At 51.7% G+C, this 21,019-nt stretch overlaps 1 protein-coding gene across 2 annotated transcripts; it reads right to left on the bottom strand.

The window, feature by feature from the left end:
* Window positions 1-108: 108 nt before the first annotated feature.
* Window positions 109-19,605, bottom strand: wdr81 (WD repeat domain 81). 2 transcript variants are annotated; one of them, XM_060075397.1, is made up of 12 exons: window positions 19,354-19,605; window positions 17,644-18,165; window positions 13,737-17,314; window positions 13,292-13,399; window positions 12,674-12,873; window positions 11,976-12,157; window positions 10,411-10,576; window positions 9,220-9,385; window positions 7,082-7,870; window positions 5,753-5,898; window positions 4,926-5,108; window positions 109-2,077 (listed from the first exon to the last, which is right to left on the bottom strand). In XM_060075397.1, exons 2-12 carry the CDS (start codon window positions 18,003-18,005, stop codon window positions 1,751-1,753), a joined length of 6,207 nt encoding a protein of 2,068 aa, XP_059931380.1. In that variant the 5' UTR covers window positions 18,006-18,165; window positions 19,354-19,605; the 3' UTR covers window positions 109-1,750. The 2 variants fall into 2 exon arrangements, with proteins under 2 accessions (XP_059931380.1, XP_059931379.1); XM_060075396.1 differs by having other exon boundaries at window positions 17,644-18,169.
* Between the last annotated feature and the right edge of the window lie 1,414 nt (window positions 19,606-21,019).

The following is a 21,019-nucleotide window of genomic DNA, read 5'->3' on the forward strand; positions in this document are numbered from 1 at the left end:
TTGTCCAATAGCACATTCGATGACCTTTCTTAGGCAATTTCAGAATGGTGAGGGGAGGGATTATAGTGGAGTTGACTCATGACAAATAATCGCATTGAAACATGTGACAGTCTTTTTTTTTTTTATTAAACAAGTTAATAAATAAATCAAGTTATTTATGTTTCATGTTTGAATTTTTTTGGATCACAACCGAATATCCATATGTAACAGGAGTTTAGAATTCAACGCAAAGTTGTCTGTCAAGATTTAATCCAAGTTTAGAAATCGGATTCAAAGTAAATAAGAATAAAAATACTGGAAATTGTTGATCTGTGGGCATAAAGAGCTAAACAATTCGAACATGACAAAAAAGCTTTGACAAGTTACTAACAGACATTGATTTGAGGCATTTTGACATAAGAAGTAATGATGATAACTACAAGAGTTGCCATTTAATATGCACAATTTGCAACAAGAAAAGCGCTACATGACTACAAATGATTCGTTTTTTTGTAATCCGTCCCATTAGTTGAACAGATTGTTACATTTTATAATGTATTTGTGATTACATAGAAGTGTTATAATACAAAATTATTTTGAGGCTTGCCATGTGCTCCTGCAATGCTTTTCTGTGCTGACAATGCATCGATGGTACATTAATAACAGCCCAAAGGGACATCTCCTAAATGGATTTCCTAACAATTGGAATACATGTTAAAAAGTCACGTCAAAGCCGTGTTACTATGGACCCTCTGATTGTTAATACAATAATTCACGTCTGAAGACCTGTTCAGAAAGAAACTTCAAGTAATCAATGTGTAAAAAATAAAAAGAGCATCTTAAAATGGACCGTTTCTCCGTGTGTGGCTGAGACCCCAGGTTGTGCTAAGGATCCAGAGTTGTGCATTGTTACTTGGGCTGACCACCCAACACAGACCAAAACGCTGAGGAGATCAACTAACATCGTCACATGAAAACCGACTGCTGTAGCTTTATTGTTTAGAAAAAAAAGTCTACTGTGGAAAAAGGTTTGACCAAAAACAGGAACTTGGATGCAAACGAAAAACAAAATCGCTCTACAAATACTGCATAGTTTCATCAGTGCTTCGGACTCATCGCGGGGTCAAGTGATACGGGACGAGGGAGGAGGAGGTGGCGGCGTTGATGTGTTTTTGGCGTTGGTTGGTATGCATCTGTTTGGAAAGTGTAAACACTACACTCAAACCTTATTTGCTTTCACCCTGAGCGGGTCCTCAGATTCATTCTTTCAAAAATAATAACTGACCTTATTGAGATAAGAATCTCCTATGATATGGAACACACACACACACACACACACACACACACACACACACACACACACACACACACACACACACACACACACACACACACACACACACACACACACACACACACACACACACACACACACACACACACACTTAAAGGCAGAAAGTCATGAGCCTTCTCTAAGCACAAGGTTGTGATTCGCTGTGCAGAAATAAATCTCAACAGTGGAAGTAAGAGAAAGACTCAGGTCTACTACTTTGGTCAGTGTCCCGACCCCTCCAGGCAGCAGCAGGATCCCTTCAGGGGTGCAAGGGAATTCAACTAGCTCACTAAGGCTGCTTCATCGTAGGAGGCAGACCAAAAAAAAACAAAAAAACACATTTGAGGCGTACGCATCTGGCCTTATCGGTTTCACAATCGCCCTGCGCCCCACACAGAGCCAGGGCCTTCGCAGCACTTCCTTCCCTACGCCTCCAGCCTAAGCAAACAGGCGGATGGCGCCGTTCTCCGAGCCCAGCAGCAGCAGCCTCTTGGTGGGCAGCACGGCCAGGCTGGTCAGGGTTCCCCGGAAGTTCTCGGAGCTGAGCTTGGTGCTGCTGACGGGGCTGAGGGAGATGTCCGCCATGGAGTACACGCCGATCTTGTTGGCCACCGTGCCGGTGACCAGCTCGGAGCCGTACAGATCGAAGGCGTGCACGGGCTCCGAGGGCGACTTGTACTGCCGCAGCGGCTTCTGCTCCAGGTCCCGCCACACTGTCAGGGAGTGGTCGGCCGAGGAGCTGATCACCAGGTTGCCTTCTGCAGCCTGCCATGAAATGGGAAATGATCAAATGGTGAATGGACTGCATTTATACAGCGCTTTTCTAACCAGTGGCCACTCAAAGCGCTTTACAATATTACAGTCACCCATTCATGAACACAATTCACACACCGACTGCGGCGTCAGCCACCCAAGGCGATAGCCAGCTCATCAGCAGCAGCAGTTGTCAGGGTGAGGCGTCTTGCTCAGGGACACCTCCACACTCAAGCTAGGACGAGCCGGGGATCGAACTAGCCACCTTGCGGTTACAAGCCAACCCGCTCTACCTACTGAGACACATGCCGCCCCATAAAATAAACATTCAGGTTCACTAACACACGGCAGGCGATAAGGCTGCACGCCTGCACGCCTGCGACACACGTCAAGCACCACTTTTATTATTGTGAAAGTGAGGGGGGGGGGGGGGGGGGGGGGGGGGGGGAATAGTCGTGGGCTGGAGACCGAGGAACTGGACAGTGGTTTGGGGGATATTCATGTCCAGTGTGTCCCAAACAGCACCGTCAAGGTTTTTCTAATGACTAACTTGTGTCCATATTTGTCTAAACCCATGCCTTATAATCCGAAAGGCCCTGACCCCAGATTCAGGGTTAAATAAAGTTTGTTCAGCCTTCTGTTGACTACCCGAGCTCGGGTTCAACTGTCCCCGGCCTACCGGCGGTCTGCGTGCGGTCTTCAACCTGAAGAAGAGTATATAATGGTGAGCGAGGTCCTCTGTTGTGTATTAAAAAGTCCCGAAACACAATCAGAGGGTGACGGGTCTTACGCAACAGTTGCGCGCGTGCGTGTGTGTGTCAGTGCGAGGAGCCAACAGACTCCTTTCCGACATTCAAACTTTACCAAACTAAGCGCCGTCGTGGAGTCGGGTATCTTATCATGCGTTTGATCCAATTGTTAAAGTGGAAAGCGAACGCCATTGATGAAATGTCAAAGTCAAATGGCTGGGGACTGAGATCTAACCCGGGTGCGAGCCCAGACTCTCACCGTGCCGATATTCAAAAGCAGAGGTGGAGAAACCAGGACGGTTGTGGCATCACAAAAATAACTCACTGTATAAAAATACACCTTTTGAAAACAGGGCTACGTCTGGCCTAGATTAACCTCCGTCGTGAGGCATTTGTTTCAGCAGCGATCGTAACCTGACAGCAACTTTGATGAAGTTCCGTTCCGTCTATTTTCCTAGTGGCGGGTCTCCGCATCGGAGCGAATCACAGGCGCCGTTCCTTCTGAGCGAGGTGCTTTGAACGGGACGGGGCGCGTCCTGGGACGGCGGTTTGACGTCGGGCGTAAACGAAAAAAAAAAACGTTTAGGTCTTTGATTGCGCAACGCCGAAACAAAACCGAATTCAAGGGCTGACCGGGAAAAGGTTTGAGTTGGATGATTATCGTGACAACACAGTATACTAATTCATGCTTTAGGACGTTTAAATATTCGTTATCTTTACCGTCAAGAGTTGTGGCAGTAATTTATTCAGCCAATTAGCCACTGTGAGCCGATTGTCACATTCCGCCGGATATTTCCCTCTTAGCAATGTTTATAGTTTATGAATAAATACAAGAATGCGTTGGTAATTACCAAAGGATAAATAAATTAAAAAAAGCAGACTGGGGATATTAGGATTGACAGGAATTGTAGCGCCATGCATATGTGCAAGTAATTGGGGACTTCTTTGTTTTCATAAACAAACGTAACCAACCACACGCATCACAGGAGATTGACGGGAGCCACACTTTCAAACCTGCTGGACTGCCATTGGCCATTCAGCATACTTGGAAGAGAAAAATATTGTGCCACAAATATTGCTCACTCCCGATTTTACTTTTAATTTGAAGGATGAAACTAAACCTGCACAGAGGAGGGTTTCTGGCGAAGATTGCAGAAAAACAAAGCGGTGCATATCAGCCTCTGCATCAAAGTAATGCAGAGTGGATGAGCTAGGAATGATATCCAATTGAAAAACTGAACGGATTATAACCAGGGAGCCATATAGATGGGAAACTAATTTGCAAGACTCGCCTTCTTATAACTATATAAACCCTAAGGTCACAACAACCTAGTAAATGTGATCAGGCACACGCACGCACGCACACACGCATACATACACAAATACAGTCTAGACAATCTGAGCTACAGTCCAAGCTACAGTGCAGGCCACACCCTAGAATGCTGTCTAGGCTACATGCTAGACTACAGGCTAGACCACACACTAGTCAACTGTCTAAGCTACAAGCTAGGCTAGAGTCTAGGCTACACACTAGGTAACCGTCTAAGCTACACGCTAGGATACATGCTAGGCTACAGTCTAGGCTACGTGCTAGGCTGCAGGCCATGCAACATTCTTGACTACCCGCTAGGCTAGACACTAGGCTACAGTCTGGACCAAAGTCTGGGCTACACGCTAGGCTACACGCTAGACTAAACGCTAGGCTACACACTAGGCTACACGCTAGGCTACACGCTAGGCTACACGCTAGGCTACAAGCTAGGCTACACGCTAGGTCACAAGCTAGGTCCTACGCTAGGTCAAACGCTAGGCTACAGTCGGGACCACACTCTAGAACACACACTAGGCAACTGTCTAAGCTACACACTAGGCTAGAGTCTGGGCTACAGTCTGGACCACAGTCTAGACTACACGCTAGACTACACGCTGGACTACGCGCTAGGCTAAACGCTAGGCTAAACGCTAGGCTACACTCTATGCTACACTCTATGCTACACTCTATGCTACACCCTATGCTACACTCTATGCTACACTCTATGCTACACTCTATGCTACACTCTATGCTACACTCTATGCTACACTCAGGACCACGGGGCAGGGCGGGGACGGACCTTCATCTGCAGGATGTCCCCCTCGTGCGCGGGCCAGCCCCTGAGGATGAGCCCGGTGCGGGAGTCCAGCAGCACGATGAAGCCCGAGGAGAAGCCGGCCGCCACCGTGCGGCCCCCAGGGCTCACGGCCAGGTAGCGGATCAGACCCGCACTCAAGTTGTTGTACGCCAGGCGGAACTCATGCTGAGAGGGACGAAACGATGCAGATCCAGCAGGACCAGAGTCATTAATGGTCGTGACTCAAACTCAATTAAATTAAATATATATTTTTTTGATCTTGTATAGCCCTTAATCACAGGTAAAGTTTCAAAGGGCTTAACAGGCGGTAGATTGATGATATCTACATATATCAAATGCACAACAACCGCACTGTGATTGAAGCAGTACATCTGGATAATTGTAAGTTGGTGTAAATTGACGTTACAGGACTGCAGTTGATGTGGTCTTGTCTTGATATGTATATATATGTATTTTTATAATATAGTGTGTTGGTTAATGTACCAAAATCAATCTCAATGTGTGTTTCTGTTTGTTGATCGGTCATATAAAGCGTGTGACTAGAACATGGTGCCTATTAAAACGATTCAAACTAGCATGTTACATCGATAGACCTAATTGATTCACCAGCAGTTAATGAACCTGCAAAATATACTTTAAACCAACTCTCTTCCTATCCACATTTTCTGCTCAGTCAGCTATTGCCTACCACTCATAATTATTACTTTAATAACACAAAAAAAAAAAATACAGTTTTGCCCAAATTGGCCCAATTGGGGTAATGACCCTCCGGGGCCCTAGGGGGCGACGTCAACGCACCGCCTGATTACCTGCAGGCCGGGTTTGCGCGGGTCGATGAAGCGGAGCACGGAGTCTGCGCTGCCGAAGACCACGCTGCAGTGGGGGGCAGGCATGGTGGTCACCGCCGTGATGGGGTTCTTCCCGTCCAACGCCTCGTACGAGCGGATCTGCTTCCCTGGAGGCGACAGCGCAGAGCGGAGGAGTGAGGAGGGGTTAACCAACGCCACCCTGAACCCTGACTCTGAGCTCTACCACCAGGGGTGGGTTTGATTAGCCGCTACGAATCGTTTTGAAAATCTGCCTCTGCTGACATCACAAGTGGGCGTGTCCACCTAGATCTATGACAGATAGATGAGCAACGTTTGTTACAGTCCACTGGGTAGGCTGGTAGACTGATCTATCCAGCATGCATCTAGGACGGTGGACGCCCCAACTTGTGATGTCATAAAAAGGCCGATTTTCAAACGGCTTGTAATGGCTAATCACACTCACACCTGGTGGTATAACATGTCACCTTTAAAGTCGCTTATGGCCTTAAAGCGGTGATGGTATGCCACCAGGTGCGAGTGTGATTAGCCATTACAAGCCGTTTGAAAATGTGCCCTCCCCTGTGCCTTAGTGACATCACAACTATTTAAAACGGCTTGCAATGGCTAATCACACTCACACCTGGTGGCATCATTTCGCCCCTATAAGTATGCAGGTTTATGTGCATACCTTCCTTCCTACTCGTCATATTGGAGCCGGATTTCTCTTCAGACATGGTCGTAATCCCGATCAATCAAACGTATTAAATTGCCGGTCGATGGCTCTTTGCTATTCACACACATCACTTTCTTATTGATAAAAATATAATACTCTAGTCCAGTGGTTCTGCCAGTGTACCCCATCTAAGATATAGTTTCAGCTGAGTACCCACTTCACTGTCACTAAACAGAAGCTTCCAGAATTTAAACTTGCTCAGTGTAAAATAAAAAGAGTTGGCTATTTTTCTTTTTTTATAATTGTTGTTATTTGTAAATAATAATAATATTAATAATAATAGTTTAATAGCCCAGCGCCAGAACCCCCACAGTGACACTTAATCATTCCCCCATGCGTTCTCGTGTGTGTGCATGTGCGTATGCTATCGTGTGTGCATGCGTTCACGAGTGTGTGTGTGTGTGCGTTCACGTATGTGTGTGCGTGTGCGCACGTGTCTGCGTATGCGTGTTTGTGTGTGCTTACGTGTGTGTACGTGCGTGTACGTGTGTAAGAGGCCGTGTGTCTGTGACTGCGTCTGACCCACCGGTGTACTGGTCCCACAGGTGTGTGTACGTGTGTAAGAGGCCGTGTGTCTGTGACTGCGTCTGACCCACCGGTGTACTGGTCCCACAGGTGGACCGTGCCGTCGCAGCTCACCACCTCCTGAGACGCCTCCAGCTGCCCCACGTAGAACACCGACTTGCGGTGGTCCGTGTAGCACAGCCGCGCCTCCACCTCCCGCGTCCCGTCGCCGTGGTTATACAGCGGCCACAGCCTCACCGTCTTGTCCTTGCTGCCCGACAGGAAGAAGTCCTCCCCGGCCAGTGGCGCCAGGCACTTGGCCGTGCCCGTGTGGCCCAGGAAGTTCTGCAGGCGGATCTGGTGGAAGTGGAAGCGCGGGTCCTGCTGGTTGAGGCCGATTTCGTACTGCCAGTAGGCCAGCCAGTTGCCCTGCAGCGACCTCTCGCTGCGCGGCAGCTCCATCTTCAGTGCGCTGTCCTCGGGGGTGGAGCCTCCCGTCGCCCACGACGACGCCGCCGCCGCCGAGGCGAAGGCGGAGTCCGCCGCGCCAGTCGCCGCGGCGACGGCGGCCCCCCCGAGGTGCGCCCGGCCCCAGGAGTCCGATAAACCCGCGTTGGGGCTGCTGCTGTACTCGGGGTCCCGGGACACCTGGATGCGGTTGCCCACCAGGTGGCTGCCGAAGGTGCCCGACTCTGGGATGCCGTCCGACCCGGAGGAGGAGGTGGTGTAGGGGGTGGGGAAGTGGCTCTGGGCGGCCGTTGGGGCCGGCCCCGCCCCGGAGTTGGGGTCTGGGCTGGCCGGCCGCACGCGCTCGTGGTAGGACTGAGCCATGCCCCACACCAGCTCGTGGTTGGGGACCAGTTTACGGATGGCTTTGTCGCCTGAAACCCCCGTAGAGAAACAACACAGGTCTTACACGGTGGGAACCATTTGGTGACAAACACGTAAAAGCATGTGTTGTTATTAGAGATGTTCCGATACCATTTTTTCCTTCCCGATACCGATTCAGATTCCTGAACTTGAGCATCGGCCGATACCGAGTATATAACGACACAGCCTCTAGCGTTGTAACTACTAATAGCACTTGTTCTTATTGAAGGTTCTCTGACGGTGACCGCAATGTCAATGTTATTAGCTAACTAGATCCATTAAATGTATAATCTTCAATTAGAATAATACATTAGTATTCTTGTAGTTAACCGTGAATGCATCCGTAGTATTTTTCAGACTTGTTGACGCGAACGCACGTATGTCGGAGTTGAAGCGTAACCCATTCCGACTTTCCACCTCCGACCATTAACGAACGCAGCATAACACCGTATTGTTTGTCATGTTCTTTCCACCTCCGACCATTAACGAACGCAGCATAACACCGTATTGTTTGTTATGTTCTTTCCACCTCCGACCATTAACGAACGCAGCATAACACCGTATTGTTTGTCATGTTCTTTCCACCTCCGACCATTAACGAACGCAGCATAACACCGTATTGTTTGTTATGTTCTTTCCCTTTGTAGTAAATGAAGTAAATGAGTCACTAACCCTAACCCTAACCCTAACCCGATACCCGATCCTGCAGTTTAGGCAGTAATGGAGGAATTTCTGATACTGGTACCGGTATCGGAACAACTCTCGTTGTTACTTGGGCTGCTCAATTATGGACGATTATTTTGGTCAATACATTTTGTATCTGAGAATTTTTTTTCCAAATCTAAAATAATGTTAAAATATGTTTCTAACTGTTTTATAAAATAAAATAGAAAAAAATAGTTTTGACTCGATTACACAGATTGTTTGACCCAAAAATAAAAAAATTAACAAAATCAAATTTGTATTAATCGCTCAGCCCTAGTTGTCCTATGCTGGTCCTACTAGACTCTCGTACTTAATTTCATTCACAGGGCCTCTCTCTATTGACAACTCACTTGAAGGCGGGTGTCTGTTGGAGTTTAAAACGATTGGATCTGCCCAGTGCCACTCTGGATCTGCCATAACCAATCGCTAACGTTTGACTACAACTCAAACTAGCGCACGACCTCAACGTCATTGTTCTCAGCCACACCCTGTCTTTGCTAATTGAACCGGCAAAATTTGGCCGGAGAAAACCCGCTAAAATACCGCAGACGCAGTACTGAAGGGAAATTAAAATTGAGCGGAAGTACGTAGGCGGGCGGAGCCAGGCTATAGTTGCCCCCATCCTAAGGAGACACTGCGCAGCGGCGTTCCTCACCTATGAGGCAGTAGAAGGGGATGTAGGAGGCGTAGGCCATCTCCGCGTTGAACACCGTCTGAAGCTCCTCCAGCACCCCCAGTTCGTAGGTCGCCTCCGCCCCCTCCGGGGTCCGCACCTCCACCACCGTCACGTCCCCCACCAGCCTGCGGGGGGCGCTGTCCAGCTGCAAGAGAGAAGGCATCACAGGTCAACCACGCCTGACCGCTCACGCTCATCTCCCATTGGGCACCTGACACCGTGACGCAGCCCATAGACGGCTGAAGAATAAGTCCCGCCTCCGAGTTTTTGAATGATCGTACATAACAAACTCTGTAGGTGGCGAAGAAGGTTTTTGGATTGTCGCCGCCGTCGAAGTAGTAAACTATTAGTAATGCTACGACAATCCAAAACTGCAGTGGAAACTAGATGGAAAAAGAGAGTAGTTCACAACGTGACGCAGCTTTTACTTCTTTGCCACCTACAGAGTTAGTCATGTAGTACGATCAGTCAAAAATTTGGCCGAGGGAACCAGGAGCCTCGGAGGCCTATTGGGTCCTGGGTTTTTTTCACCCAGAACTTTCATTGTTTCATTGAAACAAGCGGCCCGGGTGGGAGATCAGAGGTACTTTCGGAGCGTTCATCCTCAAAGTTTAAATTCCCCTTCACGCCTGCAAAGGTCCAGCCACACCACCAGTGAACCCGAGAGCACCTGGTACACGCCTTAATGTCCTCTGTGAAGCCCTTTGTGATAAAGCAGTCCGTTTCATGTCATTAAGCACCAAAGGTCAAATGATTCTGGCCCAACCCCCTGTGTGTGTTCTTCAGTGTGTGTTTCGTATAAGAGGTTGTGTGTGTGTGTGTACCTTTCAGAGGTTGTGTGTGTCCGTGTTAGAGATTGCTTGTGTATGTGTGTAAGAGGTTGCGTATGTGTGTGTGTGTGTGTAAGAGGTTGCGTATGTGTGTGTGTGTAAGAGGTTGCGTATGAGTGTGTGTGTAAGAGGTTGCCTATGTGTGTGTAAGAGGTTGCCTATGTGTGTTTAAGAGGTTGCGTATGTGTGTAAGAGATTGTGCGCGCGTGCATGCTAGTGCAAGAGGTTGCGTGTGTGTGTGTGTGTGTGTGTGTGTGTGTGTGTGTGTGTGTGTGTGTGTGTGTGTGTGTGTGTGTGTGTGTGTGTGTGTGTGTGTGTGTGTGTGTGTGTGTGTGTGTACCTGGGGCTGCAGGCAGCGCAGCAGGCTGAAGACAGTGAAGAAGCGTCCCAGCGTGTCGGCCAGGTGCTGCTGCACCATCTCCCTCCCAATACGCAGACAGATCAGCGCCATGAGGCTCAGAGTCTTCAGACACAGGGCGGAGCGGGTCTGCACCCCGCTGGGGAACCTGGGGGGGCACACAGTCAGATATATACACACAGTCAGATATACACACTCACACACAGTCAGGTAAACACGCACACAGTCAGATATACACACACACAGTCAGATATATACACACAGTCAGGTATATACACACAGTCATATATACACGCACACACAGTCAGATATATACACACAGTCAGATATACACACACACAGTGAGATATATACACACAGTCAGATATACACACTCAGTCAGATATATACACACACAGTCAGATATATACACACAGTCATATATACACGCACACACAGTCAGGTAAACACGCACACACAGTCAGATATATACACACACAGTCAGATATATACACACAGTCAGATATACACACATACACAGTCAGGTAAACACGCACACAGTCAGATATATACACACACAGTCATATATACACGCACACACAGTCATATATACACGCACACAGTCAGGTAAACACGCACACAGTAATATATACACACTCACACACAGTCATATATACACGCACACACAGTCAGGTAAACACGCACACACAGTCAGATATACACAGTCAGATGTACACACACACAGTCATATATACACGCACACACAGTCAAATCTACACACACATACACAGTCATATATACACACGTTCATAAACAGTCATATACACACACACACACACACACTTGGATGGACCATTATGCTCCCATTCCCCCCAGTGCAGTCCTTTCTAGAGGGAGCGCGTCTTGAATACTAATGGCCTTACGGTGGCATGTCATCACAGAGAAAGGTGGAGGAATTGCAATCGTCAGTAATTTGTGTCATTATTTTTCATGCAGGACATAAAACCAATTCTCCTCACAATGGAGGCTAAAAGATCATGTGCAGGGAATTGGTTTTATGTCCTACTTGAATTATAACGACAGCCGGGATTCATGAGCGGGGCGTTTACGCAATAAAACTTTTATTCAATTGTCTTTATTTAATCGTAGAACCGTCAGTTTAAATAGCAGAGCCAAATGTACCAAGCGGTGTGTGTGTGATTGTGCGTGTGCGTGTGTGTGTGTGTAAAATAGTGATTGTGTACATGTGTGTGAGTACCTGAGTGAGTGAGTGAGTACCTGAGTGAGTTTACCCCATCTGTGGGGTGGTGAGTGAGTGAGTCTGTGTGTATGAGAGTGAGTATGTGAGGTTTACCCCATGTGAGTGAGTGAGTGAGTGAGTGAGTGAGTGAGTGAGTGAGTGAGTGAGTGAGTGAGTGAGTTTTACCCCATGTGCGGCGTGGTGAGTGAGTGAGTGAGTGAGAGAGTGAGGTTTACCCCATGTGCGGCGTGGTGAGTGAGTGAGTGAGAGAGTGAGGTTTACCCCATGTGCGGCGTGGTGAGTGAGTGAGTGAGAGAGTGAGGTTTACCCCATGTGCGGTGTGGTGAGCAGCTCCAGGAGGGGCAGCAGGATGTCCTGGTTGATTTTCATCAGCATGTCCATGAGCGTGGTGTCCGAGAGGAAGACGATGATCTTCTGGGTCAGCACCACCGCGCCCAGAAGCCCCGCCTCCTTGCGCGTGTTCAGACGCTGCGACGAGGGCGGAGTCACCTGAGGGGGCGGGGCCAGAACCGGACAGCGGCACAACATGGTTATAGCACATCCATAATAAGGCCACATGACATAGATGGATTTACATGTGCTTTGGGATGCCTACTATGTTGTCTTGTCTTGTGATGCCTTGCCTTTATATTTTTACTGCACCTTCAGATGTAGCAATTTAATGTTGTTGTATAGGTGAGAAATAAAGTCTATCTATCTATCTATAAAAAGTATATCTATCTATTGAACATTGACATGACATTGGGAATCGAACCCAGTGCCTTTCGGATGAGAGTAGAATACCATAGACGCAACACTGTAAGGCATTGATTACATTGTCTATTTAAATGGGGATGGATTATACCACCAGGTGTGAGTGTGATTAGCCAATATATAATGATATCCATCATATAGCTAGGTGAACACTCACGCTTGTGATCTCCCTAACAGCTTGTAAAGGCTAATCCCGCTCACACCTGGAGGAACAACAGGGGCTTAAAGACAGCCAGGGGGTCATTCTCCCACCAGGTAGCCGATGTAGGGCAGGTACTGGTAGGTGAGCACCGGCTCCCCGTAGAGCTGTGCGATGTAGAGCAGGCTCTCCAGGACCGGCTCTGCCGTCAGGTCTCCGGCCACGGGCTTCCTCTCGTACACGCTGCCCATGGCCACGCCCTCCAGACTGCTCTCCTCCGACAGGGGGGCCAGGAACTGGTGCTTCTCCGGCCCTGGACGGACACGGAAGAGCAGGCAGAAAGGAAATCTCTTTGTTATCAAAAAGGTGCATTGCTCAGTCACGTTATTTTTTTTTTCTGTGTAGATTCATACGGATCAATTTAGCTCAGGAGGTAGAGCGCGTTGACGTGTAACCTGAAGGTTGCTAGTTCGATCCCCGGCTCCATTCAAGCATTGAGGTGTCACTGAGCGAGATACCTCACCCTGAATGCTCCTGATGAGCTGGCTGGTCCGTCGGTGTGCATGAATGGTATGTCGCTTTGTTGCTCTTAATTTAAATGTACATTTATATCTATACAAATAAATAAAACTGCATGATCGTGGAGATTTTTTGTATCAAATACTGAGGCTAGATTGTCCTCCAAAGACATGCATCACAATACGAAGAGACCGTTCCCACCACGTACTCACCGACATAGCAGGTGGTGAGCAGTCGCAGAAGATTCCTGGCCACGTAGCGAGACGTCACCGTGGGACCCAGCTTCGCAGTCAGCCACCTCACCGTTTTGAAGACCGTTACTGTGGACACGGATTGAATGAAGTCATTTACATTTAGGGCGTTTAGCAGACGCTTTCATCCAAAGCGACTTGACACTCTCTTCTAGTAAGAAGAAAGAGAAACAACAATATATGGCTGTCGGTAAAGTTAGGATGTTCATAGAACCAAGTACCAAGCACTTGTTAACCCCTTCCCCGTATACAATAATATAGCTAGGATAGGATGCTACACAAGTACGATTTTTAAGTGCCGGGACTGACAACGTAGGCTAAGTGCGTACATTAAGTGCCAGTCGACAATGAAAAGCCGCAACAGAGGAAGCCGCCCCCTATAAACCAACCGCTGCTCCTCACTCACCTAGAAGTATCTTGTGCTCCTTCTCGTCCGAGCCGTCCATCGGGTCGTGGTCCTCCTCCTCCTCGACGCCTTTCTCAGACTCCTCCAGCGTCATCCCGTTCAGGAACTCCTCCTCCAGGGTGCCCACGGTGTCCTCGGTGCCGCCGGAGAGCGAGAGCTCCCCGGCGGGGTCGTCGGGGAGCTCTCGGCCCTCGGCCGTCTCCGGGGTCTCCTCCTCCTCCAGCTCCCCCACGTCCTCTCCCTCGCTGGCGGGCTTCAGGTCCTGGCTGCTGTCGGCCGAGCGGAGGCTGGCCCGGTCCCGCGTCGAGTCCCCGTCCCCGATGGACAGCTCGCTGGCGCTGCTCTTGTCGCTGAGCTTGCCCACGCTCATCGACTCCTGGTCTTGCTCCTTGGCTCCGGCCGAGCTCTGGCCGTGCTGCTTCCCGGCAGCGCCGCCACCGCCACCGCCTCCGCCCGCCCCGCTGTTGACGTAGAAGCCGTTCTGGAAGTCCTCGCCCTCGGAGAGGAACACCTGGTCGTTGAGGCTGAGCCCCGAGGAGTAGTCCACCAGCCCCGTGTCCCCGCCCACCCCGACGCCGACGCTGCCGCCGCCCCCCACCTTCCCAGTGACGGACCCCGACGACGCGCGCCCCTCGCTGCACTGGTAGTCTTCCTCCTCTTCCTCCTCCCCCAGGGTGCACGTCCCGCCCCTCAGGCGCTTCCCCTCCCCCGCCCCCGAGCCGGCGGTGCAGCCCTCGAAGCCCGTCATGACCTGCAGCACGTGGGGCAGCAGGCTGGACAGGAAGGCCTGCAGGCCCAGCCGGGCGATGAGCTGCAGGACGAAGCAGTCTGTGTACAGGTAGAAGCGCCCGCGCAGGCACCGCGGGTTCTCGTAGACGCTGACCAGGGGCTTCAGCAGGAACTTGGTGGCGTTCCTGGGGCCCAGCACGCGGGCGATGGGCTCGAACATGTACCAGGCGGCGTAGACGGCGGTGGACTCCTCCAGCATCAGGGACAGGACGAACGGCAGGAGGATCTCCAGACCTTCTGCGTTGATGTTCCCCAGGAGGAGAGTCTCCAGCTGCTGCCAGAGCTGGAACACCACGTCCCTGCCCTGGAGGCCACAGGCCGTCTCCATCTTGTGGTGGTAGGAGAAGATGAACTGGTGCAGGGCCGGGAAGTACGTCGGGAAGGGGAAGGGGGTGACGACGGGGTTCAGCAGCAGGCAGGGACTGGGAGGAGGCAGGCCCTCGTGGATCGGCTCGTAATTGAAGAGCAGCGGACCGGAGCCCTGCGCGAGCTCCGCGCTCGCTCTCCCAGAGTGCTTCCGGATCAACAGGAGGTTCTCCAGGGCGTGGTGCAGGGACAGGGGCACGTCGCGCAGGTTGGAAGAGCAGAGCTTCTTCACAGCCTGGAAGCGATCTCTGAGCGGGGCGCCCGGCGCCAGGCCCCTCAGCTTGGGGGAGTAGAATATCTCGGCGATGACCACGCCAAGCGCCTGAATGTCTCTCTGAAAGAGTTCCGTTACCGAGGTCAAGGACTGGCCCACTGTCCTCGGTGCCCTCGTCTCGTTCCCGGGCTCCATGCGATGTGGTACCTCCGCATGAAGGCTCTTCACCAGGAAGTTGTTCAGCTTCTCCAGCTCTTCCAGGGGCTGCAGGGGGTTGAATCCCTCCGGCAGGATGATCTTAAAGTCGTCGGCGTTGGCGACGGTCGCGCTCCCCTCTGCGTGCTTCTTGCCCGATGCGCCTCCTTTCTGCAGCATCGCGCTACGGAAGCTCGGACCCAGGCCACCAGTGCTGCTGCCCCGGCCCTCCCCGGGCAGTGAACTCGGGGACTGGGAGATGATGAGGGCCGGGTGTTCGCCTGCCATCTTCCCTCCGGCGGTGTGCATGCACGGCAGCGGCGCCGAGGTGGCCCCCGAGCCAGAGGCCCCGACAGAGCCCAACGAGTCCAGGGCTTCCATCCCTTGCTCCAGGTCTTCGTCACGGTCCACCATGGTCCAGCCGCTGGACTCGCACCCCGCCGTCTCCTGCACCGTGCCGTCCACAGCGTCCGTCAGGGTCTTCGTCGGGCGGACCTGCACGTCGAGCTGCGTGGCGAGGCCCAGGAGAGGGGGCTCCGGCGGGGCGTACTGGTACGGGTGGAGGCGGGGCGGGTGGGGCTGGTCGAACAGCTGCACCACCCCGAAGCTGGTGAGGTTGGTGTGGTTGTCCACCAGGTGCAGACACACGTTCTTGGCCTTGACCGCCTCCTTCCCCGACAGCTTGTGGCCGAAGGTGAGGTCGATCCAGTGGTGCAGGTGCTGGGACACCTCCCTGCTCTCCAGCATGCCCCGGTGCACCTCGATGAAGTCCTCGCAGGAGCTACACCACGCCGGCACGTCCAGGTCCGGCATGTCGGCGTGGACCGAGCGGAATATGGAGGGGTCCGTGTAGAACTCGGGGATGCACTCGTCGGGGGTCCAGCTCTGCATGCGCTCCATGCTGGCCGGGTACTCGTTGGGCTCCCACTGGGAGCGCACGTGGCTGCACAGCACCGGCTTGGGCGTCTGCCGCGCCTTGTACACGTAGTACGTGATGTCCGACAGCACGTCCGAGATGTGGTGCGGCACGTGGAGGTGGTCCGACGGGCCAGCCCCGCCGCCGCCGCCGCCCCCGCCCAAGTCCCCGCCCACGCCGCAGCCCCCCGGCCCGTTGCCCCCCGCGGCCGCCAGGGCCTCTTTGGTCATCTCGTAGGTGAAGTCCAGCTGCTTGTCGCCCTTGTTCAGCCGGAACTTGGACCTGCGCAGGTCCCGGAAGCGGCCGAAGGGCACGGTGAAGTCCGCCACCCAGGGCAGCACCGGGTGGTAGTTGGGGTCCCCCGCCCGCCGCCCCACCAGCCGGTTCAGCTCCATCAGGTAGCAGAAGTTGCTGACGCGGCCGTGGACCCAGTCCAGCACCAGCGCCTTCAGCCCGTCGAAGCAGTCCCCGCACAGGGCCCGGTCGCCCCCGCTCACACACACAGCGTCCGACGGCGGGACGTTCCGAGGCCCTCGTCGGCCCGCCGCGACGCAGCCGTCCGCCCCGCCGGCGACGCCCGCGTCCTCATAGTGCGCCAGGTTGAGGCGGAGCCGGCTGCACAGCTGGTCGTCCACGGCGATGTCCTGCAGGGACAGCTCCCCGACGGACAGCCCCGCCGCGTGGCAGGCCTGCAGCGCCGTGAGCACCTGGTACAGGATGAACAGCACCTTGGCGTGGCTGTTGGCCAGCTTGGCGGGGCTGTAGGAGACGACGTCGTGCAGGGAGTACTGGCTGTAGGGCAGCACCACGTAGAGCACCTCGGCCGTCTCCAGGAGACACTCGGCCCGCAGGACGTTGGGACACAGGGGGGCTCCCGGGGACCTGTGGGACGGGGCCGCGGCCGACTGGAAGGGGCTTTCTTTGTCCTTTTCTCGGGCCGGGGAGAGGGACGGAGACACTTTGTCCGTGGAGATGAAGGAGGAGTTGAAGAGCTTCTGCAGCGCTTGACGCACGGCGTCGAGGGCGGTGATCTGCGTCTGCTGAGCGGCGCCGGCGTACGGCTGCACGCGCTCACGGTGGGCATCGCGCCAGAGGTTCCTGGAGGGGAGGAAACAGGAACAACATCGTCGTTGATGGGTCCGTCTCGCTCCGTGAAATCACCCATATTAGGAGTTTCAGATGATGAGTTGTACATCAGTAGTTACATTTTGAACTCACACGATGGTGGACACACACACACACACACACACACACACACACACACACACACACACACACACACACACACACACACACACACACACACACACACACACACACACACACACACACACACACACACACACACACACACACAGGACTTTTTACACATCCCAAAGTGGAAGTGCGTTCTCATTGATGACGAGACACAGTGACACACACCCTACCTGACATTCTGCTGAGACACACAGAGCATGGTCCTCATGAAGGAGTCCGGCGGCATGGCGCCCTCTCCCTGGTACCCAGGGTCCCTGGCCAGCCGGTAGCCCAGCCGGCTCTTCCTCAGGCCCTGGACGCACACCCGGGTCCAGCCGGGGGGCAGCTTGGCTTGGGAGCGCTGGAGGTACGTGCGGACCTCGCCATCGCTGATGCTGTCGAAGCGCGGGCAGCGCGGCAGCCTCCTCTCCCGCAGCCCCGTCACCCAGCGGGCGGGCACCAGGGCCACCAGCTCATGGGGGCTCGGCCCCGGGCCCAGCTGGCGCCGGTCGATCCCCAGGTCCCGCTCCACCGCTGGCAGCAGCCACTCCATGGTGAAGGTCCGATGTCTGCCCAAAACTCACGCGCGGTCCGGATGCATGCAGCGCCCCCCCCTCCCCCACTCACACTTCCATTGGGTTATAAACGCAGGACTACAAGAGCCCTACATTTATGTGGTGCAGTTCGTCTCTCGCGAGGGTTCTGCAGAGGACCTATCTGAAACGGAGATATAACCGTTAGATCTGGGCGGCATGTGCCTCAGGAGGTAGAGCCGGTTGACTGGTAACCGGAAGGTTGCTAGTTCAATCCCTGGCTACTCCTAGCTAGAGTGTCGAGGTGTCCCTGAGCAAAACGCCTCACCCTCCGATGCTCCTGACGAGCAGGCTGACACCATGCGTGGTTGACACCGCCGTCGGTGTGTGACTGTGTGCATGAATGGGTGAAGGTTAAGCAATATTGTAAAGCGCTTTGAGTGGCCACTGGTTAGAAAATCGCTGTATAAATGCAGTACATTTACCATTTATACCGCTTTATTAAAAATGTGCTTTCCACTCTACAATGTGAAGACACCAGCCACAGGGAAGTTACACATTGGAAGCCAGTGCTATTTTGTAATCGACACAGGATGTCATTTTAGTGACACATGTTTTCAATCAGGGAGCCAAGCTCACATGACTTGGCTGCCAAGACCCCATGTGCAAAGGAGAAATAACTATCCCTGGGCTCAGAACGCGAGACCCTGAGGGAGGCTGGCCGTGAAGCGATACAAGCCGAACACAAGGAGAAAGTGTACTCAGAGTTTAAACTTAAGAAGAACATACCTCACAAAATTACCTAGATAAGGATTGACTGAACTTAGCAGGTCTGGATTCAGAGATAAATGATAACAGATATGTCCTCTCTACAGATACATGTCGTTTGGTAGATAATCAAACATGTAGACTTATGTACAGCCCTGGTGGGCTGTTTTAAAATAAGAATGGATACAGTTTGATCATGCATTAATGCAATATGTTCCGATATTATAGCGGGAAGCTACAAATTCTGACAGACAGCGGTTCAACAACAACACGTTTATAACTACAGTGGCAGAGAGTTCACCAACACACAATACAACACTTATTCCGCACTTTCTTAATAAACAACCCTCACTTTAGCCCGTCATTTGCATGATGCAGTCTGCAGAGTGGCCTTCTGTCTTAAGTTCCCCACTGGAAGTACCGAGCCCAGATCGGCTGATAAAGACCCAGCTAACGAGAGCCGCTCTCCAGGGACCCCTAACATCACGCACGGAGGCGAGATGCACCATAACGTGGACGCAGCGGTTACCGGACACCAAAACACTAACTCATCAACGCATTCAAACACCATGAGGATAATTTAACGTGACAATAGCTCACCTCTCCCAACTTGTAGCTAGCAGCCAGTGCAGAAGGCGAAGTTTCGCTTCCCCATCGGCGGTGCGCAGGACGTGGCGTCAAGACGCTCTTAAACGCAGACCAGTGAGGCGCGTCTCTCTGAGGCCGCTCGTTTCCTGCTCCGGTAGGTTCAGATAGACACAGTCAGACACAGAAAGCCATCCGAGGGTGATTTTGTGCAACGTTATGTGCAGCCATGTTATTTCCAGTAGCACTCACGTGATCCCGCTGTAACTGCCTGTCACGTGACCAGTGTCTCTTTCCTATAAGATAAACTAAACAGTGGTAATAAGTGATGATTATTAAGTAATGAGGTGTAGAGGTTAGATAAAGTATTAACATTTACGATTCGGTGAAGATGAGTGAGACCGATCCACGTTCATCCAATGTTTTTTGTGTCCTTGCGTCTGAAGTGCAGTAAACGTTAAATCCACGTGGTGGCGCCATTTCTCTTCTCAGCATTCCGTGGCATTGTTTTATGGTCCATAATTTTTTTCCTTCCTATGTTTCAATTTATTTTTGTGTGTATGTTAATCTTGACCTCTCGTTGGTTAATAGAAATCAGGATGCTTTTATTCGCTATATTATTTTTGCACATCTAAGCATCAAGACAAGCCTATACCGATATGCTTACCATGCTACCGTAGGCCCACTAAGCAGACCAATAAGACCACATGAATAAGTATAAAAAAATAACGTCCGAATCTGAATTCTACTGGCTATTCTATTTATATTGCTCTAATACTTTGTCTATTTTCATAACGGGGATGTTTGCATCATCTTCCCCTGCGTCAAAGCAAGGGTAGGCCACTACGTTTGCAGAGAAGGCCCCACTAGGACAACGAATTAAAGCTTTCCTCATCCCAGCAGTCCACCTCAAGCGCCGTAATTGCTGTCAGCGACGATTCGAAGAACATGAGATTTTCTGCACACTGTGTTCTGTCCACAAGAACATTTGAAACACAAACGGAAGCGACGTGGCCTTTCCTTCGCCCCTGCATACCGTGGCAGGCTCGCTCTGTGTGAGAAACACGCTGGATTGAGTTTAGATCGATTAAGGGTTAAATAATAGTTGTTGCAGTGGTAGACACTGTGCGTGCACCAGACGCGGTATCAATGAAGGGAACTGGCTTATATCCTAGCCTAATCTATTCGCATAGGCCCATTTGCGATGATAATAACCTGCACCCTGGACTCTGAACTCCTCCCACCGGGTCTTGTGGGTAACTGAGGACCCTGAGAGCGACAGACACCAAAACAACTGCAGAAAGCCCCCAGGAACCTGCAGAAAGCCTTCTACCGCTGCAGTCTGGTGCTCTGGTGGCGCACCGGGGTGCAGATGAGGGACCGTGAGTGTAACCTGCTCCGCGGACGTGCACTATACAGAATCAAACTGCTTCTGATGCATTAATTGAAACAACTCCCAATGCTCATGGTGATTTTTTTCTGACTGTTGGTATTCTGATCAGTGGAGAGCGGACTGCATCCGAGCTACATCGGGTTCTGCTTTACTTTTGCAATGACAATAAAATCGAATCGGATCTTTTATTGTTCACCTTAATGACATACGGTCATATAATGTTAATAATAATAATAAAAGTTAATAATGTTTTAGTATTCTTTTTTAGCATGAATATCCTGCTTGCAG

The sequence above is a fragment of the Gadus macrocephalus genome, chromosome 16 (genome assembly GCF_031168955.1).
Source record: "Gadus macrocephalus chromosome 16, ASM3116895v1".
NCBI classification, from domain to species: domain Eukaryota; kingdom Metazoa; phylum Chordata; class Actinopteri; order Gadiformes; family Gadidae; genus Gadus; species Gadus macrocephalus.

Bases quoted from the DNA above. Each gene is read 5' to 3' on its own strand.
- wdr81 (XM_060075397.1), bottom strand. From the start codon at position 18,005: ATGGAGTGGCTGCTGCCAGCGGTGGAGCGGGACCTGGGGATCGACCGG. The intron at 10,577-11,975 runs GTAAACCTCACT...GTGCCCCCCCAG, and splicing joins CTCACCACACCGCACATGGG to GTTCCCCAGCGGGGTGCAGA. The intron at 2,078-4,925 runs GTCCGTCCCCGC...ATTTCATGGCAG, and splicing joins GGGACATCCTGCAGATGAAG to GCTGCAGAAGGCAACCTGGT.